Source organism: Anabrus simplex, chromosome 1 (genome assembly GCF_040414725.1).
Source record: "Anabrus simplex isolate iqAnaSimp1 chromosome 1, ASM4041472v1, whole genome shotgun sequence".
NCBI lineage: Eukaryota > Metazoa > Arthropoda > Insecta > Orthoptera > Tettigoniidae > Anabrus > Anabrus simplex.
In genome coordinates, this window is record NC_090265.1 from 516818145 (window position 1) to 516831562 (window position 13418).

At 40.2% G+C, this 13418-nt stretch overlaps 1 protein-coding gene across 2 annotated transcripts in view; it reads left to right on the top strand.

The window, feature by feature from the left end:
- LOC136868721 (zinc finger protein 665) overlaps positions 1-13418 on the top strand; it is a 131237-nt gene that overhangs the window by 50603 nt on the left and 67216 nt on the right. The window contains exon 3 of one of the 2 annotated variants that reach the window (XM_067144795.2): positions 60-193. The exons of the other annotated variant lie outside the window; for it this stretch is intronic. Within the exon in view, the coding sequence (XP_067000896.1) occupies positions 60-193 (134 nt within the window). The remainder of the gene's footprint in view (positions 1-59; positions 194-13418) is intronic. 2 annotated transcript variants of the gene reach the window in all.

The window sequence follows — 13418 nt, forward strand, 5'->3', positions numbered from 1 at the left end:
TGGCAGTGGAATCCTCCTCCTTTGGGTACCCTATTACAATTGTTTGCTTTTGTTCCCAGAGGACTACAGAACTGGTAAACAGCTGTGTCGACTATGTGCTAACACTATTGAGGATGCTGTCTACATCTTTGATACCAGAGAACAACAAGGTGACGGTCTAGCAACAATGATCAACAAGTGTCTGCCTGTAACGGTAAGTCTTGCTGTTCATGTTACAATCTTAGTGACTTTAAATAGTCTTCTGGCTAGTGAATGTGCCTCTTGGGTTCAGATCTGTATTATATATGTAGTTAGTTATTCGAGGTTTATAGAAATAAAGTTCCTAATCATTCTACATGCAACCTACTGAAGTATACTTTACTGTATATATACTGTATATGTTTAGGAAACTGGTAGAGAAAAGTGACTTACTATGTAAGTACACATGGTTACAGTATAAGTAAAAGACACAGAGATCCAAAATTTTCAGCTGCAGCCTTTGTCAGTGGATGATAGAATAAGAATGGTGGTGATTGCCGTTGTCAGACACTGTTGTGAGGTCGGTGTTAGGCGACAGAAAAAAATGGAAAAAAGGAGCGGTTATCTAATGTTTGGTGCTTGTTTAGACGTAGGACTGAAGTTGTGAAACAATCATTAAATATAGTTTGATGCAGCCAGATGTGACTGAGGAGAGTAAAACACATGTTATGGGTTTTGTAGGTACTGTGGTGGTGAGATATTTTTTTGGCTAGAGTGTTGCCAATGCAGAAAGCTGGACAAAGTCTGCATTGAAACTGGTAGATGATGGTGAATTAAGTGTGGTCATAACGACATTGTGTAGGGTAAGATTTGGTGGTGGTGTTAGTGGTGATGGTGCTGCTGCTCATGAAAGTGGTGCCAGGTATAGGTTGATAGCAGATATTTTTGCTATTTGTTTTATGTCGCACCGACACAGATAAGTCTTATGGTGACGATGGGAGAGGAAAGGCCTAGGAATGGGAAGGAAGCAGCCGTGGCCTTAATTAAGATACAGCTCCAGCATTAATAGCAGATCTTGCTGTGGTTGTGTTCACAGGGCAAAAATATATATATATATATATATATATATATATATATATATATATAAAATAAAAAAATAAAAAAAAATCAGGGAGGTGTGGTTCATATTGAGTGAGGTTGTTTTTTGAGCTTTGGTGGGCACCTGAATTTGACTGTGGGGCTTTTTGGAAGAAAATTACTAGTTTGAATGCTTGTTTTAAAATGTGTTTGATTTTGTGGAGACCAGTATGGTATATGGTTATGAAGGGTGTTGGTTACTTGGAAAGTTTGAGGACAGAGTTCATGGTTCTGCATGTTATCCAAGTATGTGGTAACCCTTAGCAGTGAAGGCCTTCCTCAAGTTGTTGTAGGAGGCACACGTTTTCGGGGTTGAACAAATCTGCTTGTTCTGGATAGCAAGGCTGAATGGTGGTAATCGTTTCATGTGATATGGGTGAAAAATATTGTAGTGGCGATACTGCTGATGGTTGGTGGGTTTCATGTGTACTTTCCTATTATATATTGTACTAACTATTATGTCTCTTACTTATTAATAGGCTGTACTGGCTGGTATTTCATTTTAATCACATCCTCTGCTAATGACATTTTTTCCCCATCAGATCACTATCTGGAAGAAATTAAATGATATTCAGTAAGGAACATAAGCTCACCAGACAAAAAATTAGTTACCCTAGTGTGCACGCACAGATGGATTGTTAAGCCTGTAGAGATGGCGGAGTGAACAAATCCCATGCTCAGCCGCATGAGGTGGTAGTATCAGTGAGACATTGATGTTTCAAGTGGACAGTGTACGTCAACATGGATAGATGGAAGGATGTGACAGAGTGGCGAAAAGGGGCAATTGTGTTTGGCCATGCCCATGGCCATACAGTGCGTGGAGTTGCTGGATTTGTTGATGATTCACAGCGAACTGTTCAACAGGTTTAGAAGCAGTGGTGCACTACACGTGGCCTGGAAACACGATGTCAGAATTGCAGTCGGAAAATGATCCTGACTGAGAGGGACTGGAGATGCATTTCATGGCTTGTGAATCAAAATCGCTTCCAAACCCGACAGGAATTGCTGCAGTCAGTGAAAGAAGGTCCATCCCAACCTGGTAGCGACAGGAACTGCATGCAATGAACATTTGGAGTCGGTCACCTTGCAAGAGGCCATTGCTCACACAGGCACATAAAGCTGCGCGTCTTCAATGGGCTAGAAATCATCAAACGTGGACAGCAGCTGACTGGTGGAACGTAATGTGGTCTGACGAATCACACTTTTGCTTGTATTCCAATGACGTGGAATGTACTGAAGGCCAAATGAAGCATTTCATCCTGAATGTGTGGAAGGCCAGATTCAAGCCGGAGGTGGGTCTGTGATGCTTTGGGGGTGTTTTTCGTATCATGGATTGGGCCTGCTCACTGAGGTGACCACTAACATGAACCAGCAGGTTTATTTAAACATTCTGGATGATCAGGTGTTGCCTTTCAGTCAACATCTGCATGATGAGTATGCTATTGATACCCCGAATTTTCAAGATGACAACAGCAAAGTTCATCGGGCTGGAAGCATATGTGACTGGTTTTATGAACACTCCCCCACCCTATTACATTTCGATTGACCTGCAAAATCACTTGACTTGAACCCCATTGAAAATCTGTGGCGCATGTTGAAACATTGAGTAAAACAGCATCCTAGGTGGAATTGCATGATCAAATCTTCAACCAGTGGTCCTGGAAGCGACGTACCTACATAACCCAATCCAGGCGGCTATCAAGTCCAGAGGTGGAATTACATGGTATTAAATGATGTTTGTAATGATTTCCCTAGGGGTGACTAATTTTATGTCTGGTGAGCTGTTTTCATGATAAAAAATTCAACTGAATTTATTGATCAAGAATTGCAGTCTTGGTAAAGGGCATTGCGATGCTTAGTGCATCTTGCTGACTTCTTGTTGGTAGTATACAGTGAGACTACAATAGAAGTCAGTTATAACGAAAATTCATAACGGCGAAAAATATACTAGTTATAGCAGATTGTCGTTATATCTGATTTTTTGGGAAAAACCCACACAGATTAAAATCGGTATGTAACGGCAACCAGTTTGTTCAGAACTTGCGTTTTCGCAGATTTCCGTACTATGGCTTACTCGTAAGTTATTTTTCTAATCCCGAGACGTGAATGTGTATGTTCAATTTTATTCTGAAAAATCGGAATAAAATTACTCCAATGGCTTCTGTGGCAAACATTCAGATTTCTTGTTCAAAAAGCATCACCTAACATAACTTGTCCTTGTATGTGTCATGAAGACATATTTCAAGTGCCAGTAGAGTAACCAGACGCAAGAAAATACAATGAAACCTCATTAATGCTTTCCTCATTAAGGCGATTCTCACGTAACTCAAATTCAAAGTCTCGATTCACATCACAATAAATCTATTTAAAAATATTTTGCTTACCGCTTAGTACGATTACATTTTTCCTAGCCCTGAAAATGTTCTTTTTCATCCATTATGTTAGGAACGTGATTTACAACACAGATTAGAGCCATCGCCACAGGGGTAGGTCGGGGAAAGTTGCGCAAAAACGGGAGATGGCCTTGAATTCCTGAACTTTAGAGCGTAAATTACATCTTCGGGAAGCAAGCAGTTAGTCTCAGGAAAGTTCAGGTTTGTTCTCCAGTTTTCATTCAAACTGCTGAATAATCCAGTAAGCCTGTTTGTGCTAGAATTTCACATTCCATTCAGAAGTTAGCAATGTGTTCTGTGTTGAGTGATACAGTGAAGGGTAGGAAGTATTCATCAGATGATAGACGTTTTTTTTTTTTTTTTTTGCTAGTTGTTTTACGTCGCACCGACACAGATTGGTCTTACGGCGATGATGGGACAGGAAAGGGCTAGGAGTGGGAAGGAAGCGGCCGTGGCCTTAATTAAGGTACAGCCCCAGCATTTGCCTGGTGTGAAAATGGGAAACCACGGAAAACCATTTTCAGGGCTGCCGACAGTGGGGTTCGAACCTACTATCTCTCGAATACTGGATACTGATTACATAAAATCAGCTTCATGGTCCGTATCGCACTTCAATAGATTCACAATTAAGTATTTATTTATTTTCCACCTAGTCGATACAATGATTGCTTAAGGCAATTTTTAATGGTCAAAAGTGGTACATGTTTCGTATATTATCAACATCTTCAGCCACATAACACTGTTTAGATGAAAAATATATAAAATTGACAAAGTAATGCTTTAGAGGAAGTGACCTTAAAATTAACATAAGATTGACAAGATGTTAATTTTAAGGTCACTTCCTCTAAAGCATTACTTTGTCAATTTTATATATTTTTCATCTAAACGGTGTTATGTGGCTGAAGATGTTGATAATATACGAAACATGTACCACTTTTGACCATTAAAAATTGCCTTAAGCAATCATTGTATCGACTAGGTGGAAAATAAATAAATACTTAATTGTGAATACTGGACACTGGCCGCACTTAAGCGACTGCAGCTATCGAGCTCGGTGGATGATAGACTACCTATGAATTAGGAACATAATCATGTTAAGTTGAGTAGCGTGGTGCATATCTTTTTGTGCTATCCCAGTTATAGATACTGAAAAAAGCCGTGAAATCATCTATTAATGAAGACAAAATCCAGGAAGTGGACAGGCATCTGCGTCTTTCAACGGTGGCACATATGTTGAAACTCGCTCCTTCGAGTTTCGACTCTAGTCGATCGAAGTGTTGTCGCATTCAAGGTGACAGTCAAAGTCATTTTCTTGCACATGGCTGAGTTTATCCTTCAAATAACCAGAAAACATTTAATAACCCACTGGTCTGAAATATAAGACTTCAGTTGACTTTTTTCATTTTATTTTCATTTTTAGAAAGAGTGTGATCTGCAATAATGCACTGATACTTTTATGGGCCCCAGTGCAAATGTTTTTATATTTATTGTCTGATATTTTACACACCTTTAAATACACTGTTGTTATTTATTAAGCCCCTAGTGGGAAAGTTTTTTGTACTTGTTCTCTCGTCTTTTTTCATGTCTTTTAATACTCTCATCTCATCTTTAGAAATGGCAGATAGCCTATATCTTTCACTGTACTCATACATTCATACATGAAGTAAAATGCATTAATATTGGGGAAGAACAAAAAATCCAGTGTTGTCATACCCGTTCTGGACAGTTTTTATTTGTATATTCAATACTTCTTTTTCTCGCTTAACACATTCTCTTTCCTTGTCCCCTCCAGAAACATTTCAACAAGGTTTAACTGAATAAACTTGGTGTTCTCCCCAGAAATTTTCGTCAGCCGGGTGGTAGGAACGAGTAGCCGGGCGGGGAATAGTACGTAAAAAAATGAATATGATGAAATTTCAAACTATTCCTGTACCGGCAATTTATCCGGTAGCTGTTTTCGAAAGGAGCAGAGGGCTTTAGGAGCTGGAGTGAAAAGGCACAATAAGTTTATAATGCCCAAAATTTCTTTTAATGGAAGGAACAACTTGCTTTACTTCGTAACAATATGTGTTAATAAGAATAAGAAGGATAAAACAAGCACTTGCAAGGTAATACAATTTGACAAGTACTCTTACATAACCAACCGATTAACGTAGTAATGCATAACAGAGGTGTGCAGCCCTCATGAAATAAGCCATCATAATTCACAGTATTCTACTCGGAAGGGTTTCCTAAACTGTTCAATAACAAGTTGGAACCCGATAATTCTAGAAAAATCTGGCATTATCCATCAACACAGCATTAACAGCGTAGCAGCATTAACACGCCATTAACACAGCAAAGGTAATAAGAAAAGCTAATTCAACAGAGTAAACATATGAGAAACGTATAGTCTTTTACCAAGGCTAATCACAAGCCTTCGAAAGTTAATATGTACGTACGATATAGGATCAGTTTAACCATATTTACATTCATTTGTCGTCCAATTCAATAAGGGCTAAAATAGCTAAATAAAATATAAGTTCAAGCAGACAGAGATACATAATGCTTGAATCTAAACAAGGCTTGGGTTTCATCGAACCCAGGCCTCAGCTGTTAAAAGTATTAACCTGACAGGGGCTTCACACGTACAAAGAATATTTACACATAGCGAATAAAATCTTTTCAACTACCTCAAGCCCTTCCCAACATCTGCATTGCACAGGAGAAACGTAAAGGTCTCACTTTCTTACCAACACACCTGAGATTGCCCAGTTCGAGCCACTGCGGGACCAGCCCACAATGTACAGCTTTCAGCTCGTGACCAAGAAATGACACCGAGCATAATTAGCTGACAGCCTGCCCGTAAGCGGACAAGGTCACATGTTAAAGTGACTCCTCTTTCATTGGACGGCCTCAAGGGGCGACGGACTTGGCCGTAGGGCATGGAGGCAAGAGAGGGAGGACAAAGCAAACACTCCAGAGCGAGAAGACATTTCCAATTACTCTGGAGCCATGCGGGACAAAGCAAAAATCACTTTATTATGAATAGGGAAGAATAGAAGCCAAATAAAACATACATTCAATCGCATACAAATTAAGATAAACAGTTGACAAACACAGCTTGCAAGCGTAATACGAAAACGGCCAGGTCATATAAACAAGAAAGGGGGGAGCAGAAGGTTTTCCACTGGCACAATTCCCTTCAAGGCATAAACAATAATATCAGACAAGTAAATATTATCTGCAAAATTGAACTATTGTAGTGTTATTATCACAAACGAGTCATAACAGAGTATTTTGAACTTCAGGTGTTGTAATGCTCGTTCATAATCATGTAACTCCGGGCCTCGGTTGCTGTGGAGTGTGGTGTTTTAAAAGGAAGTACAAGTAGGCAACCATCCTCCAATAACATTAATGAGTGTAAAAATGGAAGGGGTCCGTCACTTCAAAAAATGAAGGTATTGGCCATGAAGGGTGTAAAAATAAACAATTCCGTAGACCTCGTGACCTAATACCGTTGGGATCTGAAAAGAACAAGAGTTGACCAAGGGAGGTCAGATAACATAGGTGAAAGTGAGGAGCCTGGCACAAGCAAATGGAAGCAATGCCAGGACTTAGCTAAGGGCCCTGTGATCACCAATCCATGCTCCCAAGAGCCCTTGGGGCCCCTTTCAGTCATCTCTTACGGCAAGCTGGGGATACCGTGGGTGTTGTTGTGCCGCCCCTACCCACAGGGCGAAATGCCAATGAGTTTGTGACGTCCAGCGGAATCGAGTGCTAGCGCGTGATTTCACGCTAATCCAGACACCGCTCGCACAGGACACTGCATGACAGTCAAGCTAAACGTTAATTAATAGAGAAATGTACACTCAAGTTTGAGCATTAAATAAATTTCACATTTCAGTCTTTGCTATAGTCTGTAATTGTCCTGGTTCTTTTCGTGCATGTTATGATGTGATATCTACTACACTTCTGTCTACACAAAGTACACTTACAATCTTCTTCTGGCTCATGGAACTTCTAGTTTACGCATATCTTGTGGTGAAACCCATGTATGGGGAGTTGTGTTATCACGTGGCGCTGTGTGTTGCACTCTCTAGTCCATCTATCGTCCGTCATCGCTGGTGAGGCGTAGAAGTCGAGGTCGATTTCACTTTTCTTCCTTTCCCTGATGTTTACTAGTACCCTGCTTGCTTCTGTTGATTGTAGGTAGAATTGTGATCGTATATCTTCTATGAAATACGTCTCCCGCATCATTTCGTATACCATCCGGGATGGCGCTGTCTTTCCAGCTCGGGTAATCCTCTTCATGAACATTGCTTTTATTCTTTCTATTCTCATCAGGTCTCCAATCTTCAGCTTTACCCACACGATCTCAATTCCATATGTTATCACTGGCGCTACTGTCGTCTTGAAAAGTCTCATCGCTGTGCTGATTGTTAGGTTTGAAATGTTTTGGATGCTGTATGAGGCTCTGATTGCTGCTGCCGTTCTTTCTTGAATATGTATACCAAAGGACGCCGCCGTTGTCTGTAGTGTTATTCTCAAATATTTGTAATTTCGTACCTTTTGTAATGGCTTTTGGTGTAATGTTATGTTGTCTTTGGGCGTTGATTTCCCACCTTTTCTGAAGGTCATTTGTACTGTCTTTTCTTCATTTATCTGTAGGCTGTTTTCCTCCGCCCAGGTCTCTAGTCTGCAGACTGCCCTTTGCACCTCCTCCTTTTCTTTCGTTCCGATCAGCATGTCATCTGCGTATAGGATCAGCTCTACTTTTGATCCTTCCTCTACTATGTGGTTCACATCTGCTGTATAAATGTTGAAAAGTGTGGGACTCATGGGATCCCCTTGCATAACTCTGTTCGTCTGTATTATGTCTTCAGAAATTTCTGCGTTGTTGTTTATTCGGATTATGTTCCTCTGTAGACATGCTTCAATTATTCTCACTAGTGGGTCTCTCTCGCTGATTGTCAATTTAATTTTCTCGATTAGCTTTTGCCTGTCGATTGAGTCGAATGCCTTCTTGAAATTAACAAAGACTGCGTGATATTTCCCTCCTTTGTGTCTTAAGGCTTCTTCTACCTGATTTATTAGGTATTTCACTGCCTGGACCGTGCTCCTGCCTTTCATAAAACCGAATTGATTTTCTGGAATGTACCCACTGAAGGCTTCCAGTAATCTTTCATTTAGTATCTTCGTGAAAACTTTAAAGGATGCATTTTCTAGTGCTACTCCTCTAAATGAGTCTAGTGATGTTCTGCTCCCTATTCCTTTGAACAGTATCTTTAGAGTCGCTGTGTTCCATCCCTCTGGTATTTTCCCAGTCTGTATACATTTGTTCATTAGGTCTTTCCACAGTTCTTCCATCTCGCCAAGTGAGTCTTTTAAGTGTTCCATGTAAATTTTGTCTGGTCCTGCGGATTTCTTGTTTCTCCCTCCTTGTATTGCTTTCCTAATTTCATACGTTGTTATTGGCTCCAGAGCATGTGTGGGTTCTGCTGTTTCTATGTCATATGCTTGCTTCAGCCGTTCCTTATTCAGTATGTTCGAGAAATGATGTTCCCAGTTCTCCATATGAATTTCTCCTGCTGCGATTGACGTCTTCTTTTTCAGCGCTATGTATGGGTCTGATTTTGTTTCCTTGGCTTGTTTCCTTCCTTGTTTCTCTGTATATTCTTCTTTTTTCTTTTTTATTAGTCCTTTATATTTTTTCCTTTTCTCTGCATATGCTGTTAGGTCTTCTGGGCGTCTGTATAATTTTGCTGCATTCAGGGCCTTTAGAGTTGCTTTTCTTTCCTTGTAACACTCTTGGTCAAACCAAGCTTGTGCGTGTCTTCTTTCCTTTACTATTATAGCTTTCGTTATTACTTTGGTGGCTGTTGCGAGGGCTTCTTCTAGTCTATCTTCTTCTATTAGGTTTCTCGCTTTCCCGATGTTTTCCTCGCTTTCTTGTACTGTTTCCCGCTGGATTTTTCTGGTATATATACTTGGTCTTTTTGCTTCCTTCCTCTTTTGTTGGATTTCCATGCGTAGGCGTGTCATTATAAGTATGTGTTTCCTTATTGGTGCTGCCGATGAGTTCCATAGGCCTTCTTGTTTACACAATTGTAGTTGTACTCTCTAAAAAATAGTAGGTCGATGGCGCTATGATCGTTCTGTGCAAAGTAGGTTGGTGTTTCTTTTTTGTTCGCCATTCTGAAGCCTTCTTCTTCCAGTGTCTCAAGAAGGATGCGAGTTTTGGTATTTTCTTTGTCTATCCTGCAGTTAAAATCTCCGGCAAGTATAACGTTCCTTTCTGCTTTCGTTTGTTGTATGGCTATAGATATTTTATCCATTATGTTTTCTATAGGTGTATTTGGCTGAATATAAATTCCTATTATCGTAATTTCTGATGTGATTATTGTGACCATGTTTTCCTCCTTGATGATTCGTTTGATATCTCCCAGTTTCCCTTTTATGAAGATTGTGACTCCCCCTGCTGGTCTTCCTTCCGTCGGGGTTGCTAGCGTGTGTGTACCATAGTAACCTTGCAAGTCCATTGGTTCCGTGAGGAATGTCTCTGTCAGTATCATAACATCTGTGTCGTCTATTGTCTTCTGTGATATGTGGGGTATTGCGTTTCTTATTCCCTCTATATTCCACTTATTTCCGTGCTCGACCGAGGTTCCTTCTTCTTTGGCAATTGGGTGAGATGTTTACTGAAGTTCCACCCCTCGTTCTTCCGCTGGTCTCCTATCATATCTCTGAAAGCGAAATCTTCTGACTTTTATTCCCTGTGGCCAGAAATCCGCGCTCTGTGCATCTTCCAGATAGATATATGGGAAACTGATCTTAAAAGCTTTTCTGTCTCCCAGTATATGAAGTTCTTCACATTCTATGTGTCCTATAATGCCATTCCTTTCCAAGAATTTTCTTATATTTGTTGCCGGGGTGCTCTGTTTAAGCCGACCTACGTGCAGCCATGCCATTTTTTCTGCCGCTTCTAGTTCACCGTCATCATTTCGTCTTTGGTTGGTTAAGGGTGATATGTTATTCCATTTGTTTCTCGTTTCCCTTATTGTCTTTCTCTGGCAATTTTGATTCTTTTCTTCGTGTGTACTGGTGCTTGTTTCATCGAATGCATTTTGTGCTGTCCTGACCATGTGGTTTATTTCTGTTGTAGTTTTGCTTTTTAGTCTTTGGTTAATTTTTTGCTCAGTTATTTGATCTAGCTTGTTTTCCAGGAATTCCATTATGTTTTCTAATTTCTCATTTACTGTCTCGAGATTTATTGTCGTCTGCTTGACTATAGCGTTATTACGTTTCTTGCCTTGTGTTATTGGAAATGTAGGATTTGCTGCGTGTTTTATTCTTCCTTGGTGGTTTTCCTCGTCATCGGCAGATGGTGTGCTATTCTGATTCTCGGTTGCACTTTCATTTATGCGGCCGAGAGATGTCCTCATGTTATTTGTTTCCCCGAATGTTTTCTGGGAACGATCTATACCCTCTGTATCTTTACCATCCGGATTGCTGATCTCTCCAGTAGTTGGCGCCTTTACCTGGTTGTCTTCCCCTCGTGTTTCTGTTGTTGCGTCTATAGATGGTGCCACCTGTCTCGCGCTGCTGCTTTCGTCCCCTTCTTCTCCTTCCAAATCAGTGTGATGTTTTCTAACCTCTACTGTTGTGTTTGCTTCGAAAATGTCCACGCTATTTCCTGGCTTCACTTTTTCCTCTATTGCTTTTATATATTCTGTTATAGTACTCATTGCGTTCAGAATGTTGTCTTTGGTGTCCTCCTTCATATATACTCCCATTTCAGCTATATTTCTTAGTTTTTGTAGAGCGCTTTTTGCTTGCACTTCCATTACTTCCGCCATGACTGCTGCACGTTGTCGCATTTGTAGCATGAGATGGGAGTATCTGTTTTACAGTATTTACTTCTTAATTCGGAGCACACAGTGACCAGGCAGGCATCAGATTTTGAAAATGAGACTAAGTCTCTCAAAGTGTATTGGCAGTGCTGATGGCTCCAAGTAGACTATGCAATGGCCTCCATGGTATGCACTAGTCATGTGTCTCCTGGTAGGTGTGCTATTTACCAACTGATGAGCCGAACTTAGCACACTGGGGCAAAATGCTGCCAAGCAGGAATGAGTTAGCTGGACGAAGTATATTGGTGTTATATATTAATATTATGTAACTAGCACATATCTAGGTGAATTTACCCGGGCTGTCTGTAAAAACTGCTGGACGGTGCCCCCATTAAGAAGGTTCTAGGAAGAACACTGAAACTATAATCCACGCTGAACTAGAATGGGATTAACAGCTGCTTCAACACGTGTTCTCCAGTTGTAATGGGGATGGAGTGGAAAGAAAGCATTAGTAAAAGAGATGGGCAAAAAGAAAAATATCACAATGGTTATTTTGGAACTGTTCCAGACTCGGATCTGATCTTTAAATAAACAGTATGCCGGAACATTCTGTTCCGAAAGATCAGTGTTTTGTGTCGCCTGCACTCCAGCGAGATTGGTCAGCAATATCCTGAACATTCTCTTCCGAAATAACACTGTTCCGCATCACCTGTACACCAGCGGGATTGGTCTAGCTACAGCCTCTTCCGAAATAACAGTGTTCCGTATCACCTGTAGTCAGCTAGATTGGTCCAAGACCGACTCCCAGTGGTCTTGATTGGTCTGGATGTTTGAGAACCTTGCATATTCCGCTGGTTGGCTGATTGTTCCGACTCCAGGCGAACTTGAGTTCTAGTTCTCTACACTGGTGTCGATGTTCTTTGAAACTAGTCATTGCTGCAATGAACAGCAGTGGAGCATCAAGGGTAGGGAAAGGGAATCTACAAAGTATGAAATTGTAAGGGGCACGTATCTTGGGCAGCATTTTGACAAACAGCGAATCCGCAGTAAGTTTGCATGACGCTAATTTTTAATCTTTGTTCGTATGAATTCTCGCTGCGTTAAACCACATGCATTGTCAAAGTATTTTTTCACTGTGATTTACAGCTGTTATGTGTTATGCTATCCACTGCAATTTGTTCATTAGAAGTGTTAGAAATAGACTATATATATACACATACCAGTCTATAAAAACATGGCAATGTCAGTATACCAAACGTTATTGAACTAGGCCTACATGTATCCTATTTTCCAATACCTGCCTTCTTTTGCCAGATAAAAACCTTTGTTAATCTATAACTGTTAGGTTCTTCTGTCATTCAAAACTAATTTATGATTAAATAACATTTATATAATACCTGAAAAATAAAACATTTGACAGCATTATCATCATCTCTAGTTGCCCGGATGTGGTTTACGAGTCCCCTCCATCTTTGTCTGTCCATGAACCACTGTTCTCTCATAAGCTTCTCCCAATTATGTCCTGTTTCCTCGACATCTTTCTTCACCAGATGTGTCCATTTTCCTCTGGGTCTGTGCACTGGTCTTTTTCCTTTTACTTCTCTTCATATTCTCTTCTTGCAGTGCTGCTTGCACTCATCCTTCTTACATGGTCAAACCACTTCAGTCTTGCTTTCTGAATCCTCTGTAGGAGTAAGTCTCCTATTCCCATGTCCTCTCAGACTTTTTCATTCCTGAACTTGTCCTTCCTATTCTTCTGTATCATGGTAAGAAATAAATTGACAAGAGGGTCCACCTTTTCAATACAATATATCAAGTAAATTATATTACATCAGTCTTGAGACTAGTTTCAGCCACTTAGTGGCCATCTTCAGCCAAATAAAAATTAAACAGATTATGTGATAACTAAAACATATGTATACCAGACAAAGACAATGTTGCAGGAATAATTATAACATTAAAATACATATAATAAAAATTATGGTTATGATCTTCTCATAATATGATGTCTTTTAGTTGACTTAGGACCTCAGGCAAAGAAGTAAATCTCTAATGTCTGATGTAGAACAAGCACTGACTTGATGGAGGAGGCAGGCCT